Below are 27,989 nucleotides of genomic sequence, written 5' to 3' on the forward strand. Positions count from 1 at the left end.
CGCGGCCCCGGGGAAGGGACGGGAGGGCGCGAGCCGTCAATCCTAAGCCCCGCCCCCGGGTACGCTCCCAGCGAGGCTGGGATCCGGAAGTCAAACCCTAACTCCGCGAGCGCAGCCTGTGGGCCGATAGTGTTCTGCCATCTTCTCTTCTCAGATCTCCGCCGGAAGTGGAGGTAAGACACGACTCTCTTTTTTCGTGGTGAGCGCTCACCCAGCCGGCCGCGCGGAAAGGATCAACTATTTCAGGTGAAACCCGAGGCGCCCTCTGCCCTGGAATAGAGAGGTGAAGAGTCGGGTTCCTTCCAGGGTAGAAGGGCCCGGATGAGAGGCAGGGATTGCTCGGCCTGTGGACATGCGCCCAAACACATTCTTGCGGGGTAGAGGGGCACGGACGCACCTCATCTGGACAGGTGTAGACCCCTGGACACACTGTATGGAGAGTTACAGACCCCACTTGTGTGGAGAAGCGTCGAGTGCCCTCCTCCTTTTAGGGTAGTGAGGTTCCATTCCGTATTTTCCCGGTGTAGACAGGCGTGGACACTCCGAAGGTGTGGCGACATCGACCCCACCCGTAAAGAGACACATCTCCCTCACGAGGCTGAACGGCGCAGATTTCTACCGGCGCTAAGGCACACAGATCCGCCTCGGCGCGCACCTTTTCCCTTAGGACAGAGGCTTTGATGTATTTACCCCCACCCCCGCCCGACCACCAGAATAGAGGAGCTCCGAAATTTTAATATACAGAGGAGTGAGCCTCCTTCCCTTAGCGCCAAGACCTAGAGACCTCCCTACCTCGCCCCCGTGTAACTAATTGACCGATGCCCCGCCCCCGCTCCTGCAGAGGTGGTAGACCACCCCTCTCTAAGTGTTTGGAGGCACAAGTCTCATCCCACAGAGAAGCATGCAGATTTACCCCTTCTAGGCTAGAGTGAGTCCCCATTATGGAAAATCAGATCTCACCACCTCCTCCCCAGGCGCTGGCTTACTGAATTTGTAAGGGCTTGACCCACCAAAAATGCCCCACAGCAAACAACAGCAGACCTTAACCCACGAAGAGACAGTCAGAACTGCTTCTCCTGGGGCCCCGGGGGAAGAAGGGCTCAGATTTATTCTCTTTTTTAGGTAGACACAGATCATCCTTCTTCTCCCCCCTTCTCCAAGGATTTAGAATCACCAACTGTAGGAAAGGAGAGACCCCAAGGGAGCAGAGAGGTGCCCTCCAACGTTGAGAAGCAGTGACATCACTGATCACCCCATAGTGCGTGCATATGGGCTCCCCCCTTATCCGAGGTAGAGGAGCTCAGATCTTTTTCTCCCTATCCAGGAAAAAAAAACACAGGAACCCCCCCACCACCACCTACTGTAAGGGCCGTTCCATTGAATGTATAGCTGCATTCCCCCCTCCCCCGTGCAGAGAACCAGAGGTCCTTTTCCTTCAATATTAACACACTGCTGACTTCAACCCGTACACAAGATAAACAGATCGTGCCCCATCCCATCTCCCATGGAAAGGGCTAGAGTAACCCACTGCAGGCAAGGTGCAGACCCCATTCACGCAAAGCTGCATAATTCCCCCCTTTGTTAGCATGGCACTAATGTCACCTTGTAGTGGAGATCGGTATATCAGTCCCATCTCATGGCCCTCCCTAGGGTAAAGCGACTCAGAGTACCCCCCCACCCCCGGTCCCTGCACAACTTACAGATGTACAGACTTGTGCTCCTCTCCCATGCAGCGGAGATGCACACAGCCACTGTGCCGGTTTATCTAGTTCCTCTGTATCCTGGAGTAGAGTGACAAAAGGCATCCTGCCCTCCTCCCCCCTGTCACCAAGGAACAGACCCCAGCCACACAAACAGGTGCACATTTTTCCCCCGTCCCCCAAGATTTTGCACTGACCTTAGTCCACATAGACATACAGATAAAAAGCCCTATTCTGAGGTCCCTTTTCCCCAGGGTAGACTCCTGGGATATGTCTTTCCCTCCCACTTCCAGGGTAAATGAGACATAGAACCCTCTATTTGGGGAAAAGAGGTGCAGTTAATACCCTATGTAGAAACAGATTGTCCTTGCATACCCCTCTCCACTTAGAGAGGTTTAGTGCTAGTCCCTTACCTAGGGTATCCTATCTGATGCATTGAGGCACTGACTCCACCCAGGAAGAGAGGTTTAGACCTAATTTTCCTTTGGGTAGTGTGACACTACCTTCCCTGTAATATTATTATTATAATTAACTATACTCAGCCATACCAGGCGCCAGCTCCAGTATAACGCCTTCTCTCAGATTCCTCTAATTGTTAGGGCTTCCTTATCATGTTCTTTAACATTTTATTTTGCCTTCAGGGGGTTCAGAAGGGGCTTATAGCATTGTAGTTCCTCTCTCTGTCTCCAAATTGGTTCTTCTCCCATTCCAACAGGAAAAAAAAAGCCTGCAGATTTGAATCTACCTGCTTTCAAGCTAGTCATCATGATGAAACTTAGACACAGTGAGTTTCTTTTACCACTCCTTCCCAATCCTAAGCTTTAATGAATATTCATAGTATTTTTAAAAATTGCCCAGTGTGAACCAGATCATTCAGTCTGTCTTTTACGTATGGTATTATTGTTGTCTTCCCAACTTCCTTCTGAGGTACAGCTCCCCTTATCCCCCATACCCATTTTACAGATAAGGAAACTGAAGCTCAGCAAGGTTAAGTGACTTGACAAAGAGACTGCAGGTGAATAGCAGTAAATACCATATTATACTGCCTATAACCCCAACACAGCCTAGCATTTTTCTGTATAAGTTGTACCTTTAAGTTGGTATCATAGATAGTACTAGTGGTTAAGAGCATGGACTCTGGAGCCAGACTGAGTTTGAATCTCAGCTCTTCCACTTATTACTTGTGTGGTCTTGGGCAAGTTACTTACCTTCAGTCTAGTGGGGGAAGAGGAGGGTAAAAATAGTTCCTACTTAATAACGTAATAGTATTTGCCTAACAGAGTTGTTGTGAGGATTTAATGAATTAAAATAGGTAGAACACTTAGAACAGTGCCTGGCACATAATAAGCACTCTGTAAGTATTAGCTTTAAAGATTCAGCCTTCATTTCTCTTTGGAGTTTAGCCCCTCAGAGGATGCATGCACTGTCTGCCACTGAATTATTGTCTGACCTGTCTTGAGCTTTGGATTTTTCTTACCTATAAAACAGACAGTGTGGATAAATTGCTGTTCTTTCTGCCTTCAGGACTCTTTCCCTTTCCTTCTCATCCTTTAACGGGATAACTCTTGCTTGGTTTTCAGATTTCAACTTATACATCATTTCCTCTGGGAATCCCTCCTGTTAACCTCCTCCCTTGGTTTCCACTTGTCTGTGTACCCACAGGAACCAGGGCTGTTGACTCTATGATTGGGTCTGTCTCTTTCACAGCACTGTTAACTTCTCAGTGACATCTGGTTCATCTTTGTGTCCCAAGGGCCCAGCATGACCAGGCATAGCTATTTGGCACTTACTGTATGCCAGGCAATAGAATGTCTCAATTAGTAGTGCTAACTCAATCCCCCCACCTCCCACCAGGATGCTTACAGCCTAGAGGGAGAAGACAAATGTGATACATGGACTCTTCCTTGTAAGAGGGAAGGCAAAGGCAGTAGGACAGGTCTGGTTCTGTGCTTCCCTGCCTTTATCCTGCTATAGCCCAAGCAGAAAATGATAACATTTGGATAGCACACTGGATAGACTGGATGAGAATTGTGCAACCCAGTGGCCTTGTATTCTGTGTGAATTGTGGCCCTGCCTATGTAGGGCTTGGTGAAAAAAAAATCACTTACTTTATATAATCATAAAAATTTCATCAAGAATCAGACTTTGGTTATGTTAATACCAAAAGCAAATAATCATTTTATCATGCAACACGAGAAAAGTGAACAAAATTAGTTATACTCTATTTAAGAATATCAAATACAAGATAATAATAGAATTATTTTTTTAATTAATTTTTATTGGTAATAGAATTATTAATAGTGATGAAAAACACAATAATTACCTGGTGAAATAGAGTATATGCATACAAAGGAACCCTGGTAGTTTAAAAAAATGAGGAAGTAGTATATGGAAAGACTATTATATGGAAAAACTGTTAGATGGAAGGATCTCCAGGATTTGTTAAGTGAAAAAAGCAAGTTGCTGACAGGAGTACATAGTATGTTACCTTCCCTGGGAGAAAATGGAGGGAAATAAGAATATATGTTTGTATTTGCATAAAGAAACTGAATGATGCATGACAAACTAATGAAGTGGTTTCTTGTGGTGAGGGGACTGCAGTGGCTAGGGACAAGTGTGGGAGGGAGACCTCTCAGAATACATGGTTTTATTTTTATTTATTTATTTTTCATAATTCTTATTGGAGTATAGTTGATTTACAATGTTGTGTTAGTTTCAGGTGTACAGCAAAGTAAATAAGTTATACATATATCCACTCTTTTTTAGATGCTTTTCCGACATAGGCCATTACAGAGTATTGCGTAGAGTTCTCTATGCTATATGGTAGGTTGTTATTAGTTATCTATTTTATATATAGTAGTGTGTATATGTCAGTCCCAATCTCCCAGTTTATCTCCCCCCCTTCCCACACTGGTGACCATAAGTTTGTTTTCTACATCTGACATGGTTTTACTTTGGAACCATATGACTGTATTACCTGTTAAAGAACAATCATACATATCTGCATTAGTGGGAAAATGGTGAACATTAAATTAAATAGAAAAACTTTACATGTGCACACAAAACAAAGACTTTCACTGTTAAATTGCAACTGAAGTCTTGATCAGACTAACTAGGATGATTGCAGTGGAAGATGGGGGAGGTGCTTCATGGTGCAGCTCCCTACCCCCTGGGCTAGAGATACCTTGGACCCAAATGGTAATGAAAATGATTAAATCTGGGAAGGTTATTGAGAAGCCCTAGAAAGAGTGTTCAGATACAGTTTCAACTGTTGTACATTTTTGAATGGCTATTAAAAAGGAGGGTATGTTTTATCATTTAAAAGATTTACAACCATCAATGACTGGTGGCACAGGTATGTAATCCATCGTAATGACAGACTGGAATGTAAGCTGCACAGGGAGGGAAATGGGGTGGCCGTTGAATAAAGAATCGAGTGGCGCCAGTGTTTTGGAAGTCTCTAGGAGGTTGAACAAATGTGCTTGAAGATAGTTGAGAGAGGTGTCTGAGATTGCTTTCTGAAGTACAAGCAGTTATAGATGATGATCATAGATGTCACCATAGCAATGGGTGGGCAGGTGGCTACATGGAATGGGGATGTCAAGGAAGTGGGAAACCTGAGCGTTGGAAGGGACCCAGTGATCACCAAAGTTGCCCAGGTTGATGATGGCAGGAGTTCAGTTGAAAGTAAAGCTATGGACTTCCCTGGTGGCGCAGTGGTTAAGAATCCGCCTGCCAGTGCAGGGGACATGGGTTCAATCCCTGGTCCGGGGAGATCCCACATGCCACGGAGCAACTAAGCCCGTGCACCACAACTACTGAGCCTGCACTCTAGAGCCCCCGTGCCACAACTACCGAAGCCTGTGCACTCTAAGGCCCGTGTGCCCCAACTGCTGAGCCCACATGCTGCAACTACTGAAGCCCGTGCACCTAGAGCCCATGCTCTGCAACAAGAGGAGCCACTGCAATGAGAAGCCTGTACACCACAGCGAAGAGTAGCCTCTGCTAGAGAAAGCCCACGTACAGCAACGAAGACCCAATGCAGCCAAAAATTAAAAAAAATAATTAAGAAAAAAAAAAGTAAAGCTATGAGCTAGGTGCTTCAATAAAAGAGGAAAAGTGACTCATAGGTGACAGGCATAGCAGCAGTCTCAAAAAAAGCAGGATTCCCCCCCTCCCCCCTCTTTTTTTTTTTTAAATGTTTCTTCTGATTCTTTTTTTTTTAATTTTATTTTTAATTAATTAATTAATTTATTTTTTATTTTATGGCTGTGTTGGGTCTTCGTTTCTGTGCGAGGGCTTTCTCTAGTTGTGGCAAGCGGGGGCCACTCTTCATCACGGTGTGCGGGCTTCTCACTGTCACGGCCTCTCTTGTTGTGGAGCACAGGCTCCAGACGCGCAGGCTCAGTAGTTGTGGCTCACGGGCCTAGTTGCTCCGCGGCATGTGGGATCTTCCCAGACCAGGGCTCGAACCGGTGTCCCCTGCATTGGCAGGCGGATTCTCAACCATTGCGCCACCAGGGAAGCCCTCCCCCCTCTTTTTTAACAAGAGGGAGAAATTGGTTTGGCAGTGGTGAGTCTGCAAGATGCCTCCTGTACCTACTGGCTCCAAGGTATTCATGTTCATGTAAACTAATAGCCACCTTTCAGGCCTGCAGGTGAAGCAGTGTCCTCAGGGGAGAGCTGAGTCTCTATTAAGGCAGGAGGTTGAGGAATTGTTCCCAAGAAAAGATGGAAGAATTAGGGGAGTGCTGATCTCCCAAGTGGGAGTTTCAGAGGGCATAGTGGCAAGTCGGATGCAGGGGTAGATGGAGGATGGGGGCAGAGTCACTGCCAGGCTGGGGATACAGGGATGTAGTGGGGTGAGAGTATGGGAGATGATGGATGAATGGAGAGATCCACCTTTGAGTATTGATATGAGAGTTGGTGGATGGAGATATTGGTGGTCAGAGAGATTTAAGGAAATTCTTCAAGGTCATATAGCTAGGTAGTTATTGAGCCAGAACAGGAACCTAGGTATGGCTGGCTAAAAAATGGTAGCTGTTTTCTCTCTGAAGCTATTAAAAAACAGTAACAGCGGCTCCTGGGTGTTGCAGTGTTGTGAGTGGTGACTGCACCCCTACCCTCTTCCTCGCTTCTCCTCCCCCCTCCTTCTCCTCTCTGAAGCAGGTGTTTTTCCCCACTTTAAGTGATGTATTTTCTTTCATCGTGTGCCTGTATCCAGTGCAGGCCCTCATTTTCCAGGGAAGTTAGGCCGATGCAAATTGTTGAGTAAAATGGCCAGACCTGGTTCCTTCCAAACCTCACATTCTTTTCATTGCAACATGAGTACTTTGGAAGAAAAGGAGACTTGGGATCTGATTTTTTTTTGTTACGGGGAAATTCGGTCCATTCACATTCATTATGATAACTAATATGTTTGGTCTGATTTTTACCATCTTATTTTATATTTTTTGTTTGTTTCTTCTTATTCCCTTATTTTAAAAAGTTTAACAAGTTAAAAAAATCCTCCACCAGGACTTAAAATTATGTTGGTAATTGCATTCATATTTATATCAAGCATAACTAAATTTTTCTATCACTTTACCAAAGTTAAATAACTATTTTTGCTCTACTCTTCCAAAGTGAGACCTTTAGCATGATTTTATGCTTATTTTTGCTGGTATACTTCCTCAAGTAGTTTTACCAGAAAGGGAACACAGGTGGTAATCTTTGCACGTCTGTCTTTTACCTTCACGTAAGAGTGATATATTGATCAGTTATAAGAATTTAGCTTGGAACACGGTCCCTTGTCTCAGTACTTTGTAATGGTTATTCTTCTGTCTTAAGTGTTCAGAATTGTGGATTTGAGAAGGCTGTCTGCTTCTCTCACCTTTGTTGGGAATGCCTTCTATTTGGAAGTTTACAAGATTTTCTCTTTATCCTTGGAGTTCAGAAATTTCATCAGTGTATGCCCAGGGCATATGTCTTTTTTGTTAATGTTGATGCTCTATGCGCCTTTCTAGTCTGAAGCCTCAATCCTGTTTTCAACTTGGGAAACTTTCATCTATTATTTTAAAAAATAATTGCTTCTCCATTTGTATCTTTTCTCTTTCCAGAACTCCTTTTAATTTAGATACTAGCTCTCCTGAGTCCATTCTCCTTTTTCTGTTTTTACTTTTTTTTTTTTAAGTTGTGGCGCACGGGCCCAGCAGTTGTGGCTCGCGGGCTCAGCCGCTCCGGGCCATGTGGGATCCTCCCGGACCAGGGCCTGAACCCGAGTGCCCCGCACCGGCAGGAGGACTCCCAACCACTGCGCCACCAGGGAAGCCCCTGTTTTTACTTTTCTTTGGATTTTTGTCCTGTTTTAAGCAAGCCCTTGACCTTCTAGCTCATTAATTTGGTTATTAGTGATGTCTCTTCAGTTTTTCACTACATCAGTTGAATTTTTATTCAATATCAAATTTTGGGAATCTTTTTCTCACATAGTTCATTTGAAGTATCTTCTTGAATCTCTTTAAGAACTTGCAGTAGTATTTATTTATTTATTTAATTTATTTAAAAAAAATTGTTTTTGGCTGTGTTGGGTCTTTGTTGCCTCGCACGGGCTTTTCTCTGGTTGCAGCAAGTGGGGACTACTCTTTGTTGTGGTGCGCGGGCTTCTCATTGCGGTGGCTTCTCTTGTTGCAGAGCATGGGCTCTAGGCATGCGGGCTTCAGTAGTTGTGGCGCATGGGCTCAGTAGTTGTGGCTCACGGGCTCTAGGGCACAGGCTTAGTAGTTGTGGCACACGGCCTCAGTTGCTCCGCAGCATGTAGGATCTTCCCAGACCAGGGCTCGAACCCGTGTCCCCTGCGTTGGCAGGCAGATTCTTAACCACTGTGCCACCAGGGAAGTCCTGCAGTAGTATTTAAATCCTCTGTTTCCTACATTAACTCTGCTTTGGTGTGAACCACCTAGTGTGATTGGGGAGCCTGTTCTCTGATAATCTCAAGCTGCTCCTATATTTGTTTGTAGCATATATCCTGACCTTCCAGAACCTCCCCCTGTAAGAATTCCTTTAGCCCCCTTGCAAATGGTGAGAATTAAGGGAAGCCTTTCTTTCTGAGAGGCCAGCTGTGAAGGAGATGACAGACGGCACTCCTCATTGAAGTGGGAAGAGGCCCCTTAAGTTCCTGGGCTTTGTTAAGGCATGATTGTAGAAGGTGAACTCTCTCCTCCTTAAATCAAAGGGAGGTTTCAGTTTAGCTGTGTAGTGCAATTCCCTTTGGAGGCAATGACATGAGCAGGGTTAGCAGGAAGGGACAGTTCTCTCCCCATGTGCTGAGGGCATCTACTCTGGCTTAGCTGGCTGGGACTCCTCAGAGTCCCTAACCAGGGACTAACCAGGGTCCCTAACCCTAACCCTAACCCTCAGACCACTTTCCCATGCTACCAGCCCCCCACCTCAGCCTGGTGCCAAAATTGTTGAGCTGCCCCAGCTAGAAGTTGGGAGAGAGAAAGAGGAGTCAGAAGCGCACATTCAAGTTGCTCTCTTCACAGGATTCCCTTAAGAATTGTTTCAGTTTGCACTGAATACCCCAAACATTTATATCCAGTACCTCCTCTGACACTGTTGCTGCCAGCTCCGTGTCTGTCTTGTGCGCCTAGACAGACATGGTATCTGAGGCTTCCTTAGGTTCCCAGTGTGGCCTGACCTCCATTAAGGTTCAACAAATGTTGGGTAGGTGGATGATGGCTTTTTTTTTTTTTTCTTTAGAAAATAAAAAGCCAGGTAAAAGTTCCAAAGGCCGCAAGAAGATAAGTTGGTTCCACACTCAGGTAAGGTATACCCGTTGTTGGCGACAAGGTCAGGAACAGGTTGCCCACCCTAGAAGAGGCCCACAAAACCAGGTAGATATTGGGTGACTCCAAACAGAGCACTGCATTGGAATCAGTAGATCTGGCTTTCCCTCCCTCTCTGGGTGGCTTCAGCAGAAAAGTAGCAGTATTTATTAAGTTCCCACCACAAGCCATACACTGCTTTGTGCTTGGTTTACCTTGGTTAGGGATTGTCATCATCCTATTTTTTAGATGAAGAAACTGAGCCTCAGTGAGAAAGTTCTTAGGTTCAAGGTAGCACAGCTAGGACTTGAGTCTGTCTAATTCCCAAGTCCCTATTGCTCATGGAGAGGAGGGAGGTTCAAACAGTCTTTGGCCCCGGCTCCTGGATCTCCTGGTCCTGCTGGGAAAGTTGTGGACAAGTAGGACTTGGGTCATAGCAGCAGTTCTCAAACTTAGCCCTCCAGAATCACCTGGAGGGCTGGTTAAAACACAGATTGCTGGGCTCTACCCTTGCGTTTCTGATTTGGTAGGTCTGTCTTGGCATCTGATAATTGGTATTTCTAACAAGTGCCTAGGTGATGCTGGTACTGTTGTTCCAAGGGCTGCTCGTCCCTGCCTGGCTAGGGGAAGAAGGGTCTCTCTCTAGTCAGATGCGCAGACCTCTGGGGACAGAGCCCTTTTTGTTTGCTTCTCTCCTCTTTCCCCCAACAACTACACTTCTGAGCAGCTTTAACACCCCCTGGGAAGGGTAATTTCCATGGGTTCATTAGGTCTGTTCATTTTTTCCCTGTTGTGTGGTGACCAGCCTGCAAAGCAGAATGGGAAGAAAGCAGCCACCAAAGTAGCCTCCGCTCCCCAGTTTGTTCACTCCAATGATCATGCCAGTCGGGAGGCTGAATTAAAGAAGAAGAGGGTAAGCCCTTTCCCTTGGAGAGAGAGGGCCTGGCTTGACTGCCAGGTCCACAGAAATGTTGAAGGGCAAAGGCCAGAACTGTTAGGGTTGTCGAGGCTGTTTGTGGAAAGGGGAAGAGAGGGCGGTTGCCTTGATACTTGATTTAGTGTCTCCATTTGCTCACCTCCCAGTCCATGGCTGTCTGGTTTATGTTCTCATTGCTCCACTGGAATGACCCCTGCCAGCCTCACCAGCATGTTCTCTGATATCAGACTCATGGATAGCTTTCTTCCCTCATCTTATTCAAATTCTCAGCATTTGAGACCATGATTTTTTTTTTGAAACACTCTCACTTTGGCTTTCCTGTCATCTCACTCTCCTGGATGTCCTTCTTTCTTTTCTACAGTCTCTTTTGCTGCTCTGTAAATGATGGAGCATCCCAGGACCTTGTTTTCTTTTCCTCTCTGGTCTTAAGTGCTTCCCGCTGCCTAGAACACATTCTCTCTCAGCTTCACATACCTTCCTTGTATTAGTGTCTGCCATGCTTTCCCTTTCTTCATCTCTTTGTCTTTTTCTTTCTCTCAAACCCCTTATCTCTTGCTGTCATATCTTCTCCCTTCCTGTATCCCTGCTCCTCCCACCTGTGCCATGTCACACTGTTTTCTCCCTCTGTCACCTGCTCCCTGTTACTCTTGGTCTTCCATCCCTCCCTTAGACTGCAGACCTAGTCAGCTACAGCCCTGGTGTGCATTCACTTGTTAGGTTGAGGACATGCGGGAGAAGCAGCAGGCTGCCCGGGAGCAAGAGAGACACCGACGCAGGACCATTGAAAGCTATTGTCAGGATGTCCTGCGACGCCAGAAGGAGTTTGAGCTCAAGGTAAGAGAGCAGTCTTTGCCCCTGGGTAGGACTGGTGTGGGTTCGCTCAAAAGCATCTTTTGCCATTGATCTGTGAAAAGGAAAGAGGAAGGGTGTGAGATTGTTGGAGGGGGAGTAGGGAATCAGTTCAGAGAGGATGGGAGACATTAGGGACATGGAGGGAGGGTGAGAGGGAGGTGAAGAGCCTTATCTGTGACTGGACAACCCTGGTTAGGTCCTTTCTCCCAAGCTGGAACCCAAAGACTGGGGTTTGGGAGTGGGGAGGCGCTGGACTAGGGGACAGGGGGAGAGAAGGAGTGAGAACGTGAGGGGAAAGTTAAGAGAAGAGTCATCTTCTTTCTAGGACTTCTTACTGCCTTTCTAGAATATATTCTCATCTCACAGAATATATACTTTCCAACTCAAAGTTCCTTTTCTAATATAAAGTACACATTTTGCTTCCTCCATCCCACATTCCCCATAGATTGTTTTTCTTACTTATACCTCCCTCTTACATTCCTCCCTTATACACTCAGGTGCAATCCCAGGCCTCTAGCTGGTGCTCGAACACACACTTACAAATAGGCACACACATGGACCATGTGGGTCTATCCTTTCTTCTTCTAGTTCCTGGCTTTGTTGGCTGATACAAGCTGCTCTTTGGTGGTCTGGGACTCACATGGCTCTCCCAGCCTCCCATGGTTGCCAAAGACAGCTCTCACTCTCTTTCCTGCCCTGGACCATTGTCTTTTTTTCCCTTTAGGAGGAAGTTTTGGAGGAATTAAATATGTTTCCTCAGTTGGATGATGAAGCCACAAGGAAGGCTTATTACAAGGAGTTCCGTAAGGTATGGAGGCCCATTTCTTTTTTTTAAAAAATTTTTATTCATTTATTTATTTTTTGGCTGCATTGGGTCTTTGTTGCTGTGCACGGGCTTTCTCTAGTTGTAGCGAGCGGGGGCTGCTCTTCGTGCGTGGGCTTCTCATTGTGGTGGCTTCTCTTATTGCGGACCACAGGCTCTAGGCATGCGGGCTTCAGTAGTTGTGGCACACGGGCTCAGTAGTTGTGGCTTGTGGGCTCTAGAGCGCAGGCTCAGTAGTTGTGGCATTCGGGCTTAGTTGCTCTGCGGCATGTGGGATCTTCCCGGACCAGGGCTTGAACCCGTGTCCCCTGCACTGGCAGGCGGATTCTTAACCACTGCGCCACCAGGGAAGTCCCGGGGGCGCATTTCTTAAGGTCCTTTAGGGAGGGCATCAATCCAGTCCTGTCTCCTCTCTGCTTCTGTTTTTCCTAAGATGGAGACCTCTTCTTTCATGGGCCTGTTGATTGCTACCCAGTTCTTTCCCTGCCTTCATCCCTCATTCCCTGCCCTACAGGTGGTGGAATACTCTGATGTGATTCTAGAAGTCCTGGATGCCAGGGACCCATTGGGCTGCCGCTGCTTCCAAATGGAGGAGACTGTCCTGCAGGCAGAAGGCAACAAGAAGCTGGTCCTGATCTTGAACAAGATTGGTGGGTGTTGGGCAGTATTGGGTAGGGCAAGGCAGGGGCCAGGCCTTGTTGAAAAACTAGCTTGGACCAGACCCTGACACCCAGCAACTCAGTGGTATCCATAACAGTTGTGTGAGGTAGGAATTCTTGTTCGAGTTTTTAAAGCCAGGGATTTGAGAGGTGAAGTCACTTGTCTAAACACACACACACCACACACACAGTACAGCAGAAGTTGGGAGTGGAGTTAAAGCCTGTCTGCCTTTCAGTCCCCTGTTTTTGCCATTTTGAGCTTTATCTGTGACTGGCCAACCATGGAGAGTTCCTCTTCTCTCCCAAGCTGGAACCCAGACACTGGGGCAGAAGAGCACATCGGCTCACGAGTCACTCAGGTCTGGATCTTATCCCAGTTTTGCTGTCTGTTTTCTCTGGGATCTTGGACAAGTCATGTCACCTGAGAGCTTCTGTTTCTCTAGGTGTAAAATGGGCTGTGATTTTCCCAATCTCACAGGATTGTTGGAGAATTAATGATAAAGTGCTTGGTACATACATGTTCAGTTCTTCATAAATGGTAGCCATTTTTGTCAAGGTTATTCTTGACATTTGGCCCAACCTAGAATGATCCAGGGAGGGGATGGGAAGCATAGTCTTTGGGAGGCCTCTGGTACCCTGGGCCCCCTGGTCTGGAAGGAAGGCATCTAGGAGCATACAGCTGGTTACCCATTCTCCTTGAGGAAACAGAGGTCTCCTCAGGGAGGGCCTACTGGTCCCCTAGACTAGACTGTCCTTTCTAACTCTAACCTGGGGACTGGACAGGGACTGTCAGTGCTAGGGAGATATCTGTTGGCAGGAGGTGGGCCAAGTCTTGGATGTGGGTGGCTGCATCTTTGGAGTGAGCCATCGAGGTGATGTTCTCCTTTCCAGTCCTCTCTGTTCCTATTTTCCCCAGACCTGGTCCCCAAGGAGGTTGTGGAGAAGTGGCTGGAATACCTTCGGAATGAGCTGCCAGTCGTAGCTTTCAAGGCCAGCACCCAGCATCAGGTCAAAAACCTGGTAAGCTGGGGCCAGGGACATCTAGCCTCTTTCAGGGTAGCCTGGGGCTACACTGTTTTCTAATTATATCATTAACATGGAAATGCGTTTTCAATGTAAGATATTAAAGTATACAGAAACATTTGTTGCTGCGATGGAGAGAAACTGGGTCCTGGGGGACTTTTTTTTAAAAAAATAATTAATTAATTTATTTTTTTTGGCTGTGTTGGGTCTTCGTTTCTGTGCGAGGGCTTTCTCTAGTTGTGGCAAGCGGGGGCCACTCTTCATCGCAGTGTGCGGGCCTCTCACTATCGTGGCCTCTCTTGTTGCGGAGCACAAGCTCCAGACGCGCAGGCTCAGTAGTTGTGGCTCATGGGCCCAGCTGCTCCGCGGCATGTGGGATTTTCCCAGACCAGGGCTCGAACCCGTGTCCCCTGCATTGGCAGGCGGATTCTCAACCATTGCGCCACCAGGGAAGCCCCCTGGGGGACATATTTTTTTCAGTTTTGCACCAGGTATAAAACTTATTTATTTAAAAAAATAAAGTAGAAAAAATAAAAACAATTACAGTTGACCCTTGAACTAAACAGGGGTTAGGGACATCCACCTTCTGCACAATGGAAAATCCGTGTATAACTTATAGTTGGCCCTTCATATCTGCAGTTCTGTATCTGCAGATGCAACCAACTGCGAATCATGTAGTACTGTAGTATTTACTAGTGAAAAAAATTTGCGTATAAATGGACCTGTGCTGTTCAAACCCGTGTTGCTCAAGGGCCAACTGTATAGATGAAGCTTGAATATCCTTACGCTGGTACCTCTAATTCCAATCTCTTTTATATCCATACCCAGAAGTAACCACCATTGTTAGTTTGGTGTGTATCCTTCCAGATGTTTTTCTGTGCTTTATATTATATGTGGATGTGTTTATAAAGAGAAAATAGTGTTTGCGGGTATCATATATGTCATCCTGCGTTTTTTTTTTTTTCCTTGAAGATCTTTCTATAGAGTTCTACCTTTTTGATGCTAAATAAAATTAGTTTCCAATTTTTTTTATCATTATAACCGGTACTACAACATGTACCCTTACAAGTCTTGGCTAGTGGGCAAGTGTTTGTGTAGGTTGGGCACTGAGAGGTAGAGTGGCTGGGTCATAGGCTTTTTGCATTTTACATTTTCCTAGTCACTGACAAATTGCTCCCCAGCACCCCACCTCCTCCACCCCCACCCCTCAGTGGCTGTACCAATTTATCTTCCCACTAATGGGATAGATGACTGTGTGAGAGGGCTTTTTTCCCTACACCCTTGCCAACATTTGATATCATTAAACATTTAAATCTTTGTTCATCTGGGAGAAACACGATATCTCCTTTATAATTTTTTGGCCTTTTTCATGGCAAAAATGTGATAAGCATCCTTTTTTAACAGCTTTCTTTCATTTGTGTTCCACTTCAAGGATATAGCTCCTTAATCTGTTTCTTATTAATAGATATTTAAGTCAGTTCCTATTTTGAAGTATTGTGGTGGGTAAATAAGGACAGAAGAAGAGCTGAAAGGGCATTCTAGGCAGAGGAGGTAGCACCAGGAGTAAGGAGACGGAGGCCGAAATGGCCTTGTCCTGTGTGAGGAATCAAGGGAAGGTAGACTTTATGTGGACCAGGCACTATCTCTTCTCTCCACAGACAGGGAGGCAAACGTCCCCATTGTGTAGGCAAGGTTAACTGAGGCCCAGAGAATGGAATCAGAATTTGCCAGGCACACGCCTGTGAGAGGCAGAGCTGAACTTAAACCTGGCCTGCCTAGAGGCAAGGATGCTATCCTGCCCCTGCTGAGGGAGGCAAGAGACAGGCAGGGACAGAGAAGACTGGAGATGCAAAGACAGTGGAAAAATAGGCCTTGTGGAAGCAGGGAAATGGCAGGTATTCAGGGCCTGTGTGAGAAGCCCTCTGCTTCAGGCTGGGGATCTCAGTGATCACAGGGAGGCGGCCCTGAAAGTTGGAAATCTGAGCTGAGACTACATCTCCCACCTGATGCCTCTTCTATAATACCCCTCATTTTCCAGAATCGCTGCAGTGTGCCAGTGGATCAAGCCTCTGAGTCACTGCTGAAAAGCAAAGCCTGCTTTGGAGCTGAAAATCTCATGAGGGTTCTGGGGAACTATTGCCGCCTGGGTGAAGTACGCACCCATATCCGTGTGGGTGTTGTGGGTAAGGCCTTGGGGGAGGTCATGGGACCCAGGCTTCTTCCTTGTGCAGGGGCTTCATTGGGACAAAGGATTCTGGGAACTTCATGTTACTTTTGTGGGGGGAGGAGAGGAGCTGTTCAGGAAGGGTCTTGTGATGTGTAATTTGGATAGGTGGACGTGGGAAGGCATACTCAGGATCACCACCGTGGTTTGAGTGTTAGAACCATGGACCAAATGTGCGGGGCCAGGCTTGGAGTTGGCCCCATCTCATTCTACCAGAGCTGTGGGAGGGAGGGGTGAACATCTCCCTTTCATAGATAAGAACACTGGGGCTCAGAGGCGGGAAAGGGACTTGTAGGGCTCAGCCCTGGGTGAGACAAGGCAGAGCTGAGGCTCAAACCTGGAACCCAGGGTACTGAGGGAAGGCTGGTGGGAAGGGAACAGCGAAATTGAGAGAGGCAGAGATAGACCCGCAGGGAGAGGAAGTGAGGCTGGACACTGAGAAAAAGGTGTAGATTTGCATACCTGAATAGACACAGAAGATTTGGGAAGCCAAATGGTGGGATTGGTGGGGAGTGGAAAGGGAAGACATGTGAATGACAGAGGCATGCAGAGAGAGGGAGATATGATCACAAAGACGTGTGCACAGAGACTTGCAGAGAAACATAAGAGGGCTAGCGACCCTCCCATGTAAGTAGAGAGGCAGACATGCATACCCAAGGAAAGAATGAGTGAGTCAAACACAGGGATAGAGAGAGATTCAGAGGGAGATACACATAGAAAGAGGCAGGAACAAAGATGCAGACACAGAGGAATGCACCCCAGACCTATGCACACATACAGTTCCACATGTATGGAGACATGCACAGACCCAGAGGCAAAATACATGCAGACCAAGCTCTTCCCATACACTCACCCAACTCCGCTTCCCCTCCCCAATCAAATAGAGCCACGGAGAGACACGTGCCTGGATACACTCGACCCTCAGACATAGTCACGCCCCAGAGTCACAGAGACAGATACACGTCTATGATGAGACGGATATATATATATATAGAGAGAGAAATAGAGACAGAGCATTAGGGAGGCACAGAGAAAAAGAGACACAGTGGAACACGTACGGAAGGACATACATGTAGAGAGACAAGCCCATGGAGAGAAGGAACATGTACAGAAAGAGCTGAGAGGAGTTGGCATAGAGGGAATTACAAAGAGGCAGAATTGGTGGGGTGGGGAGAATTAGAAAGGACAATGGCCAGAATGAGATACAGTGAGACAAACCAGCAGAGAAAGAGGTGCTTAGATACACAGACAAAGAAAGATATGATAGAGAAAAAGATGGAGTGGGAAAGACAGAAATGGGAAAAGCAGCGGTATTTAGAATGAGAACAACCAAGAGACAGAAGATATACAGAGACTTCTATACACGAGGGATATATATACACAGGCACATCTGTGAGGGAGCAGTACATGTGTAAGTTCTAGCACACAGAGAAAGAGAATGGTGGGAATGAGAGACCCAGTGAGGAAGAAATGGACAAGGACATCCATAGGCTGAGAGGTGCTCACAGATGCCCAAACAAAAAAACACGCACCACAGGCAGAAAGCTGCTCAGAGACTGACATCTGGAGATGAGCTCCCCCCACCCCCTGCCAGGTGAATTATACACCAGGATGGATGGTTCTGTCTTACAACATTTCCCAGTGTCCACCCTCCACTGGATTTTGTCACAGAGGCCTTGCATTGAGCGTCTTTCCCAGGCTGTTTGTAGGTAGGAGGTGGGTGTCACATCTAGAGAGAGGGACACGTCTAGCCAGGGTGCTCACATATGGAGGAGAGGGTTAGAAAGGCCATGGAGGGGGTTGGTCAGGGCCTTGGATGGGAAGGCAGGGGGCCAGGCTCTGTTTTTGGCTTCCCCATGGCCTGGTCACACTGCCCCTGCCTGAGCCTCCCACACACAGGCTGTCCCAGATGTTCCTGAGGACCCTTCCTGCCCTGAGCCATCTGCTGCTCCTTTGTAGGCCTTCCCAATGTTGGGAAGAGCAGCCTGATCAATAGCCTGAAGCGCAGCCGTGCGTGCAGTGTGGGAGCCGTTCCTGGGGTCACCAAGTAAGCACCTGCCTGCTCCCCCACTTCACAGATCCTTCACCCTACCATTCCCCCAACTCCCACGCCTTCAGCCCCTGTCCCTTATCTTGGACTAGCCTTTGATTCTTCCCTGGGCATGGGAGTCTCACTAATAGCCCTCATTTACCTGGCACACCCTGGCTGTGGGCCAGGCACCCAGCTGGGTGTCTCCCCCACTTAGCTCCTTGAAGCCTCCCCGACACCATGCAAGATTGGGCTCTGAATAAGCAGCTCCACTTCCTCGGTGAAGCAACAGGCTCAGAGAGTCAGAAGCTTGCCTGTGGTCCTGCAGCTCAGTCCCTGGTGGTGGAGGTTAGACTAGAATCAGACCCCACATCTCTCCATCTTCATCTGTGTGCCATCTGTCCCACCCCTTCTCTCAACTGGGTGCTTGGAGCCTAGAGGATGCCAGGCACATCTGGGCTTATCACCATCCTGTGTCCTCCTATCTCCCCTCTCCCGCCCCAGGTTCATGCAGGAGGTCTACCTGGACAAATTCATCAGGCTGCTGGATGCCCCGGGCATTGTCCCAGGACCCAACTCGGAGGTGGGCACCATCCTGTGCAACTGCATTCGTGTGCAGAAGCTGGCGGATCCTGTGACCCCAGTGGAGACCATTCTGCAGCGCTGCAACCTGGAGGAGGTACGCGGGCCTCTTGCTTATGTCCTACCCTGCTCCAAGGGCCCTTTGTTCTTCCTCATGATTTCTCTTCTTCCTCTCTTCACCAGATTTCCAGCTATTACGGTGTCTCTGGGTTCCAGACCACTGAGCACTTTCTGACTGCAGTGGCCCACCGCTTGGGGAAGAAGAAGAAGGGGGGCATATACAGTCAGGAGCAGGCAGCCAAAGCTGTCCTGGCTGACTGGGTGAGGTGAGGAGGGGGCTAGGCGTAAGGGTGAAGCCTGCTGGGAGTCAGACTCCACAAAAGGGATCATCTGTGTTCACTGCAGCGGCGGGGCAGCCTAACTTCTTGGGTAAGGAAGTCCAAGGCACCAGGTCACATCCTGCTTGGCAACTTATGCCCAGTGATTATCCAGCAGCTCAACCTCTTGTTCAGAAGCAACTGTCTGGGTTTTCTAGTTGTCCCTCACTGTTTCTGACCTGAGAACTCATTCTCTCTTTGATTGGTCATTTGTTGTCTTAATGAGATCACCAATTTCTTCCCACCTCCCAATTCAGCGGGAAGATCAGCTTCTATACACTCCCACCCTCCACCCACACTCTGCCTGCCCATCTCAGTGCTGAGATTGTTAAGGAGATGACTGAGGTCTTCGACATTGAGGATACCGAGCAGGCCAATGAGGACACCATGGAATGTAAGTAAGGGCGAGTAGGTTGGCCTGCCTGGCACGTGGTCCTGCCCTAGTGGAGCCACACAGACCTGACTACAGGTCCCACATTTGACCATCCCCTGCTCTGGCTCTACTCTGGCTTGGGGAAATCTGTTTAACTAGCTTTAACCTTAATGTCTTTTCCCACAAGGTGGAGAATTGTAATCTGGGTCACGGGAATATGGGGGTGGGGTGGGGTAGGGAGGCAGCTGATTGTGGGCTCTTGGTAGATAGGAAAAAAATCAGCAAAGTACCTGGAACATGGTGAGGTATTTACAAAGCGTGAGGTTCCTTTCCCCATCTCTTGAGGCCTGGAGTGGACTGAGATACTCCTCTCAAAAACCCCTTCTCTCATTTTGCTCCAGGTTTTGTCACAGCCATTGCATGTCCATTTCTAGATTTTTACTTTTATCCGCATTGGCAGGTGAGGCATCTGAGACACAGAAAGGTGATATTTGCTAAATGGTGCATGGTCATTGACAGGCAGACGTGGCATTCAAACTGGCTCTCTTGCCTTGTTTTGAAGATTCTCCCAACTCAGTATCTAAGTGGTTAAAAGAATGGACTGCCTGGATTAAAATCTGAGTTTTGTTAGTTGTGTGGTGCTGTACAAGTTCTTAAGCTCTCCATGTCCAATGATGTCATCTGTAAAATGGGGACAATAGCACCCACCTGATAAGATAGTTGTGAAGACTTATTTGTTATGTAAAAACACAGTGCCTGGCATATAGTACATGCTTGGTAAATATTAGCTGTTATTAAGATGGTTATTTGTTGAGGTACAGAGGTATGACTTTCAGAAACGCCTGTAGGAAGTTTGTTCTCTTCAGATACTCTACCATCTGCAGCTCTGGTTGATGGCTCCTTTCTTCTCTACCCCACCCAAGAAAGGTGCCTGGTGCTCTCTGGGCCTGTCTGTGGACACTCTGGGGTAGTGGAGAAAGCCTTGGCTGGCCTGGCTTCTAGTTACCCTGTTTCTCTTGAGGGCCAATAGCTTTCCTTCTCTGGGCCTTTTAGTGTGCTTGGATTACAAATGAGGACAAGAGGCTTACCTACCCCCATGTGGCTTTAGGCAAGTCAGCCCTCTTTCTGAACTTTGCTTTTCTATCAAGTGGGTAGTTGGGAGGAATTAGTGCTCACATTTTTATGATGATGCTTGACTGTGGCTGTGTGTGAGGGCAAGCGGGGCTCTGGCAGTGAGAATGTACTTTGGCAAAAGATTGAGATCCCGGAAATTGAGAAGAGGGAGTGGTTAATAGTGAGAATTTCCTAGTTGCCCTAGTGTTGAATCTTGAAGAGTGATTAGGGATTAGAGGCCCAGGGAAGGGGATGGGGCAAAGTTTAGAAGAGGTGGGAAGGTAGTGTGGGCCCAGGACAATGGACACATTTGTGGTTTGCAGTGGAGGCCAGCTCTAGGCAAGGCACCAGAGAGAGAGGGAGAGAGGCCCGGTCCTGGGGAGGGAATCCCAGTAGCTGCCATTTTTTAAAAAATTAATTAATTAATTAATTAATTAATTAATTAATTTATGGCTGTGTTGGGTCTTTGTTTCTGTGCGAGGGCTCTCTCTAGTTGTGGAAAGCGGGGGTCACTCTTCATCGCGGTGCGCGGGCCTCTCACTATCGCGGCCTCTCTTGTTGCGGAGCACAGGCTCCAGACGCGCAGGCTCAGTAGTTGTGGCTCACGGGCCTAATTGCTCCGTGGCATGTGGGATCTTCCCAGACCAGGGCTCGAACCCGTGTCCCCTGTATTAGCAGGCGGATTCTCAACCACTGCACCACCAGGGAAGCCCCCAGTAGCTGCCATTTACAGAGCAGTGTCTCAGGCCAGTGCATTTCAGGCACCCTCTGCTGTGATTCAGCCCTTTGTTATAGGGCTTTGTGGCATTCTCATTTTCCAGATGAGGAAGCTGAGGCTCCAAGACCAGCTCCCAGCAGGCGAGTACCCTACTGCAAAACCCACATCTTGAATCCTTTGTCATGTGGCCTCCCAGCAGGAATAAAAGAGCCTTCCCTCCTGACTCTGCTGGGCAGCGTCCACATATCCTTTCCACTGAGGCCTGACCAGGAGGCTAGTAGCAGGGAGGAGCCAGGGCCCTGACTGTGGTATTTATTGTGTTAAAGGCTTGGCCACTGGAGAATCTGATGAGCTGTTGGGTGACATGGACCCGCTCGAAATGGAGATCAAGTGGCTCCATTCTCCGATGGTGAAAATAGCAGATGCCATGGAAAATAAAACCACGGTGTATAAGGTACCTGTTCTCTTTCTTCATGGCAACACTCTCCTCTACCCCGGGCTCTGGGAAATGGTCAGTCCCTTCCACCTGGCTCCCACAAGGTCCGCCTATAATACTGGGGAGATGCGGGTTGTTCATTCACACCCTGTGGGCTCCCTGGGTGCTAGGCAGGGTGCATCCTTTGCCAACCAATGGCAGGTCCAAGGAGGAGGCATGCTCTCTCAAGCAGCTTTCCCAGCCCAGCTCTAGCCTAGAGAACAGGATCCCCATCTATCCACCCGCTTGTTCAAGTTACAAACCTGGGCAACCCTGATTTTTCCTTCCTTCTAACTAGTATCCTGGATCCTATATACAGTCAGTCACCAAGTCTGGCTTCTCCCTCCTAAATCTTAAGAGATGCTCTTGGCCTCTTTCTATTCCTACCATTCCTGTAACCCTAGCCTAAGCTTCCAGTTGTCTCCCACCTGGACATTTGTTCCATATGGCAGGTCCCAAAGGTCACCTGCCCTTTCATGTCTCCCCAGCACCTACAGGATCAAGTTGATATGCTGTGCTATGATCTCTGGAGGCTTTTTCAGCCTCTACATCTGCCAGTCCCCCATCGCTGCCCTTCGAGAGGTCACAGTTTAGTGGTTTCAACCACAGATACCTACACTGTGATGGAAGACACACAGGCTGGGGTTGGGGGCAGAGGTTGGGAAAGCACGGATCTAAGGGCCCTAACCTATACTACTTGTGGGTCAGGGAAGTATTCCAGGGGGCCTTGATGCTTGTGCCATGTCTTGAAGGTTGAGGAATTCTCTGGGCAAGGGGGGCAGCAGCCTGTGGTCAGGGGCTCAGCCTGTGTGTGTGCCAAGACCCAAAAGGGTGAGAGCGTGTTATTTTGCAGAAATCACTAGTGGTCTGAGGTGGCTGGAGTGAGGGTAGAGGCGGGGAAAGATGAATCTGGTGTCAGATCATTGAAGGCCTTGAGTTTGACTTTAAACCATGGGTAATAGGTAAACACTGAAAGTTGGTTATGTTTTGTGGGGGAGGGGAGGCAAAGGGTTTAAATTTTTTTCCCATTTTGTTTATTTAAGATATTTTTTTGACTAGGTACATGGTATAAAATTGAAAAGGTAGGATATTCCCTGGCGGTCCAGTGGTTAGGACTCCACGCTTTCACTGCTGAGGGCCTGGGTTCAATCTCTGGTCAGGGAACTAAGATCCCACAAGCCGTGCGGCGTGGCCAAAAAAAAAAAAAATATGAAAAGGTAAAGGTTATACAGTAAAAGTAAATCTCTCTCCTGCTTCTCTCTCCCAGCCACCCTGCCCACTCCTGAGTGTCCTTTCAGAGCTATTCCATCTTTATACACACATATACATAAAAGCAGATAACAGATCTATTTCAATGCTTTTTTAAAAAAATTTTATTTATTAATTAATTTATTTATGTCTGTGTTGGGTCCTCGTTGCTGTGCGCGGGCTTTCTCTAGTTGTGGTGAGTGGGGGCTACTCTTCGTTGCGGTACATGGGCTTCTCATTGTAGTGGCTTCTCTTGTTGTGGAGCTCGGGCTCTTAAGTGTGCAGGCTTCAGTAGTTGTGGCTTGTGGGCTGTAGAGCGCAGGCTCAGTAGTTGTGGCACACAGGCTTAGTTGCTCCGCGGCATGTGGGATCTTCCCAGACCAGGGCTCAAACCCGTGCCCCCTGCATTGGCAGGCGGATTGTTAACCACTGAGCCACGAGGGAAGTCCCAACAGATCTATTTCAATTCAAATAGTCGTATGCTGTTTTTATTGTTCTGCACATTGCTTATTTCACTTACAAATTCATCTTGTAGATTGTTCCACGTGATTACTTAAAGAACAGTCCTTCATTTTTAAAAAAGAAAATTATTTATTTGACTGCATCGGGCCTTAGTTGTGGCACACGGGATCCTCACTGCGGTATGCGGGCTCTTCGTTGCAGCGCAAGGGCTTCTCTCTAGTTGTGGCATGAGGGGGCTCAGTAGTTGTGGCGCGTGGGCTTAGTTGCCCCGCGGCATGTGAGATCTCAGTTCCCTGACCAGGGATCGAACCCACGTCCCCTGCATTGGAAGGCGGATTCTCAAACACTGGACCACCAGGGAAATCCTCTGTCCTTCATTTTTGATGGCTATATAATATCTGGAAGGGTTTCTTAAGCAGGGAAGCAACATGGTTAAGTTTATGTATTAGAACTATCACTCCAGTGGCTGGGGTAAAAATCCAGTTGGAAAGAAAGGAGCCAGAGTGGAGGTAAGAAGTCCAGGAAGGAAACTGTTGCCTGAGCTCTGTAAGAGATGATGAGGCCTGCATTAGGGCAGTGGTAGGAATCACGCCATTCCCATCTTCACATAGTTTCGAAAGTCCCCCCAGTGCTTATAGGAAAAGCAGTTTAAAGTTGTGAGTTTAAGGCCATCCCCTGATATTTCTCACTGAGCCCATAAGCCCCAGAACATACCATTTTTCCTCAAGGACCAGCAGTAGTTCCCTACTCCATACTGCAAATTCCAGGCTCAGGTTCAGGGCCCTGAGTAGGGCCACTCCATTGCACAACTCCATTTAGGTGTGCTATATTGTAAATGGTGCCCCCTCCCACCCCCGCAACCCCATAGTTGTACAGTGTGGTAGCCTTGCCTTTTACCCACTGTAGTGTAGCAGGTAGTCATACATACAGAATCTTGACTGCTTGGGTTCTAATTTATTCTACTGCTTACTAACTGTGTGACCTTACGTGCCTTGTTTGTCAAAGACATTGTTGCAAGGATTAAATGAGTTAATACACAGATGTGTGTGAGTACATGTATACATATACGTATGTATGTATATGTATAACACACACATATATGTATATGCTTAGAAAGGTACCTGGCATATAGTGAGCTTCCTGTCAATATTACCTTTTGCTGACCACATGTACCTTCTATTACAGCCGAATAGACACCCTTTTGGGTGCCCAGGTATGCTCTCTGCTTTTCCAGTGTTCAGTCAGGAATGACCCTCCCATCAGCAGAAGTATGTTGACCACCACCATCCCCTCAGCCTCTGTCACTTATGCTGCATTTCTTTGGTGGGCACTTACCACATTCTTTTTTTTTTTTTTTGGCTATTATTTATTTATTTATGGCTGTGTTGGGTCTTCGTTTCTGTGCGAGGGCTTTCTCTAGTTGCGGCGAGCGGGGGCCACTCTTCATTGCAGTGCATGGGCCTCTCACTATCGCGGCCTCTCTTGCTGCGGAGCCCAAGCTCCAGACACGCAGACTCAGTAATTGTGGCTCACGGGCCTAGTTGCTTCGCGGCATGTGGGATCTTCCCAGACCAGGGCTCGAACCCGTGTGCCCTGCATTAGCAGGCAGACTCTCAACCACTGCACCACCAGGGAAGCCCCCTCTTACCACATTCTAACTTGTGGTGTGGTTGGGTTTTTTCCTCTTTAGCCTGGTTGCTTCCCGAAGGTGGGACTGTATCTGAGTCATTTCTCCAACATTTCCCCATACAGAGCTAGGCATAAAATAGGTGTCAGAACATATTTGTTAAATTGAGTAAGACCTTGAAGGGTCACTTGAACAAAGAATCATTGTAATACCAATTGTCATTGACAAGTAATTCTGCTTTTTCATTTTATTCTTGTAAAAGCCATGCAAGCTACCCACTGTCCACCCTTATTTGACAGATGAGCAAATTGTGGCTGAAGGGATAACTAAGCACCTGCTAGTCTGTGGTGGGGCCAGACTTGAAGCTTATTAGTTCTGTGTGGCTCCAAGGTTCCTGTTCTTAATGCAAGCCTGTCCCTGCCTCCTCTGCAGAAGTCTTTGTAGGTACTCTGGGGCCCAGACCTCACTGTTGTCCTCTCTTTCCCCAGATTGGAGATCTCACTGGGTATTGCACCAATCCAAACCGTCATCAGATGGGGTGGGCTAAGCGCAACGTGGACCTTCACCCCAGGAACAATAGCTCAGTGGATGTCTGCCCAGTGGACCGCCGCCCGATGCTACAGAGGATCATGGAGACAGACCCCCTGCAGCAGGGCCAGGCTCTGGCATCTGCCCTGAAGAATAAGAAGAAGCTCCAGAAGCGTACAGGTGGGGGCACCTGACCACCCCCCTGTACTCCAAAAAGAACCCACCTGAGGCCTTAATTAGGGGCTCCTGAATGAGCATCTCCATGTGTCTAGCCCCAGGCCAGGGTTAGGGGGCAGGGATGGGTTAGGAGGCTTACCTGCTAGCACAGTGGTTCTCAAACTTTAGCTTGTATTAGAATTGCCTGGAGGGCTTATTAAAACACAGGTTTCTGGGACCCACCCCCAGAGTTTCTAATTAAGTAGTTGGACCTTGGGTGGGTGGGTGGCGGGGCGCTGAGAATTTGTGTTTCTAACTGGTTGCCAGTTAGTGGTGATGTTGCTCCTCTGGGGACCACACTTGGAGAACCACTGGCCTAGTTTCATGTATCAAATACCCACCATTTATTTATCACCTGCTTTCTATGTGTTAAGAAGCTTTCAGGCTATATATGTTTACTTTATCAATAGGTGATATACTCAAAATCCAAAGGTTACAAAAGAATATACAATAAAATGTCTCCTTCCAATCCCCCAGTCTTCCAGGCGTCCCTCCAGAGGCAACCAATTAATTTCTTGTATCTCATTCCTGAGATAGGTACACAGGCAAATATCTATATATTCTTTGTTCTGTTTTTGTAGACAGAGGCTAGTCTCCTGAACATATAGTTTTGCCACATCATTTTTCCACTCAATATATATTATAGATATTTCCCCATCAATTCACAAAAGAACTTCTCCCTTCATTTTAATGGTGGTCTGTTGTATGGCTGGTCCATTTAGGTCTTCATGCTATGCTAATTCTCACTAACTCATTGCAAAAGTCTTATTCTCAGTTGGTAAGTGAGGAAACTGGGGCCCAGAGACATTAAGTGACACACTCAAAGTATTTGATGGGGCCAAAATCCAAACCTAGATTTGACTGATCCCATGAGCCCTGTTCTTTGAACTAGACTGTGTTCATAACCATTCGCTCTTGGCCTGGTTCCACGCTGAGTCCTGGGAATACAGAGATGAATTGCCCTTGAACTGCTGGTCTTTTTGGGGAGTGGGGAGGAGACAAGAAAACAGACATTGGAAACACAAAGTGATCACTGTGAAGACATAGAAAGCACAGTGAGGGAACCTAACCCAGCCTGGAGGTCGTGGTGGGGTAGGGGTGATCAGAGAAGGCTTCCAGAAGGAGGTGATGTCTGAGGGGAATCCTGAGGAACAATAGGGTGTGGCTGGAGGATGGAGGTGAGCATGCAGGCCCAAAGCCCCTACTGCCATCCTGCCCCTTTGCTGTGAGAGCTTTGAGGGTCATGGCAGAGTGCTAATAAGTTCAACACACAAAAAGAAAACAGCTGTTTTGATACTAGGAAGAGATAAAAATACTTGACGCTCAGTAGTCTGACACTCTGAGATAAAAGCTATTTTGGGGTGATCATTTCATAGGTAGACAAATGGGTCTTCCTGTGAGGCTGAGCAGTGGCTGCCAGTAGCTCACCAGTTGTTTTGTTTAGTGTTGGATGGGGAGGGGGCGGTTAGGGAGCCAGTTTGGAAGTTTGGTGCAGACCAAGGTAAATGTAGGCTAGCTCCTGCAGGCCTCCTGTTGGCAAGCCAGCCACCAAGTGACTGCCTGTTTTTCTCCATCTGCAGATAAACTCGCCAGCAAGCTGTCTGATTCCATGATGTCCGCCCTTGACCTCTCTGGCAACGCTGATGACAGTGCTGGTGACTGATCCACTGATCTCATCTCCTTCCCCCACTCCAAGCATCAGTTCCAGTGGAAATAACAGATAAAATGGTTTGCTTCTCCCTGAAGCACCTACATATTAAAAGAGCCCCTTCCCCCAACCCCCCTTCCCTCCATTCTCCAGGAAAAAAAAAGTCCCAAGTGTCTGAAACTGACAAACCCAATACCCTTATTTAATCCGTACTCTGTTTTTAAGAGAAATAAAAAAAAATTATCAGCAGATCCCTTATGCTAACAATTTATCCCCACCTTATAGGTTGGGCTGGTTGGAGGGCTGACCCCTCACAAAACCCTCTTGGAGAGCTAAACATGCAACTGGAGGCTAGGCTGCTTGTGGATCTGGGGCTTCCTCGGTGGTGGTGGGGATGATGATTTCTTTACCAGTCCACAACAGAGCTCAGCAGCAAGACATCCCTGCAATGGGCTGCAGGTCACACATCTTCCTCCCACCCAAGCCCACAGATCCTCGCTTGGGTGGCAGCAGGAGTAGGGGGAACAGTGATGAGCCTTCTGAGTCTCTGGAAGGGTCTAGGGATAGAATAGA

At 47.6% G+C, this 27,989-nt stretch overlaps 1 protein-coding gene across 5 annotated transcripts; it reads left to right on the forward strand.

Annotated features, from left to right (window-relative positions):
- Positions 1-75: 75 nt before the first annotated feature.
- GNL3L (G protein nucleolar 3 like) lies at positions 76-27,665 on the forward strand. Of its 5 annotated transcripts, none has more exons than XM_059911775.1 (16): positions 76-173; positions 2,416-2,484; positions 9,438-9,499; positions 10,308-10,415; positions 11,157-11,273; positions 12,016-12,099; positions 12,629-12,764; positions 13,690-13,793; positions 15,835-15,979; positions 17,980-18,067; positions 18,554-18,728; positions 18,815-18,957; positions 19,266-19,402; positions 21,539-21,666; positions 25,513-25,732; positions 27,349-27,665. In XM_059911775.1, exons 2-16 carry the CDS (start codon positions 2,466-2,468, stop codon positions 27,429-27,431), a joined length of 1,749 nt encoding a protein of 582 aa, XP_059767758.1. In that variant the 5' UTR covers positions 76-173; positions 2,416-2,465; the 3' UTR covers positions 27,432-27,665. The 5 variants fall into 5 exon arrangements, with proteins under 5 accessions (XP_059767758.1, XP_059767759.1, XP_059767761.1 ...); XM_059911776.1 differs by having other exon boundaries at positions 164-246; XM_059911777.1 differs by lacking the exon at positions 76-173 and adding an exon at positions 4,467-4,523 and having other exon boundaries at positions 2,433-2,484.
- Positions 27,666-27,989: the final 324 nt, after the last annotated feature.

The sequence above is a fragment of the Balaenoptera ricei genome, chromosome X (assembly GCF_028023285.1).
Source record: "Balaenoptera ricei isolate mBalRic1 chromosome X, mBalRic1.hap2, whole genome shotgun sequence".
In the NCBI taxonomy this organism is placed as follows: Eukaryota; Metazoa; Chordata; class Mammalia; order Artiodactyla; family Balaenopteridae; genus Balaenoptera; species Balaenoptera ricei.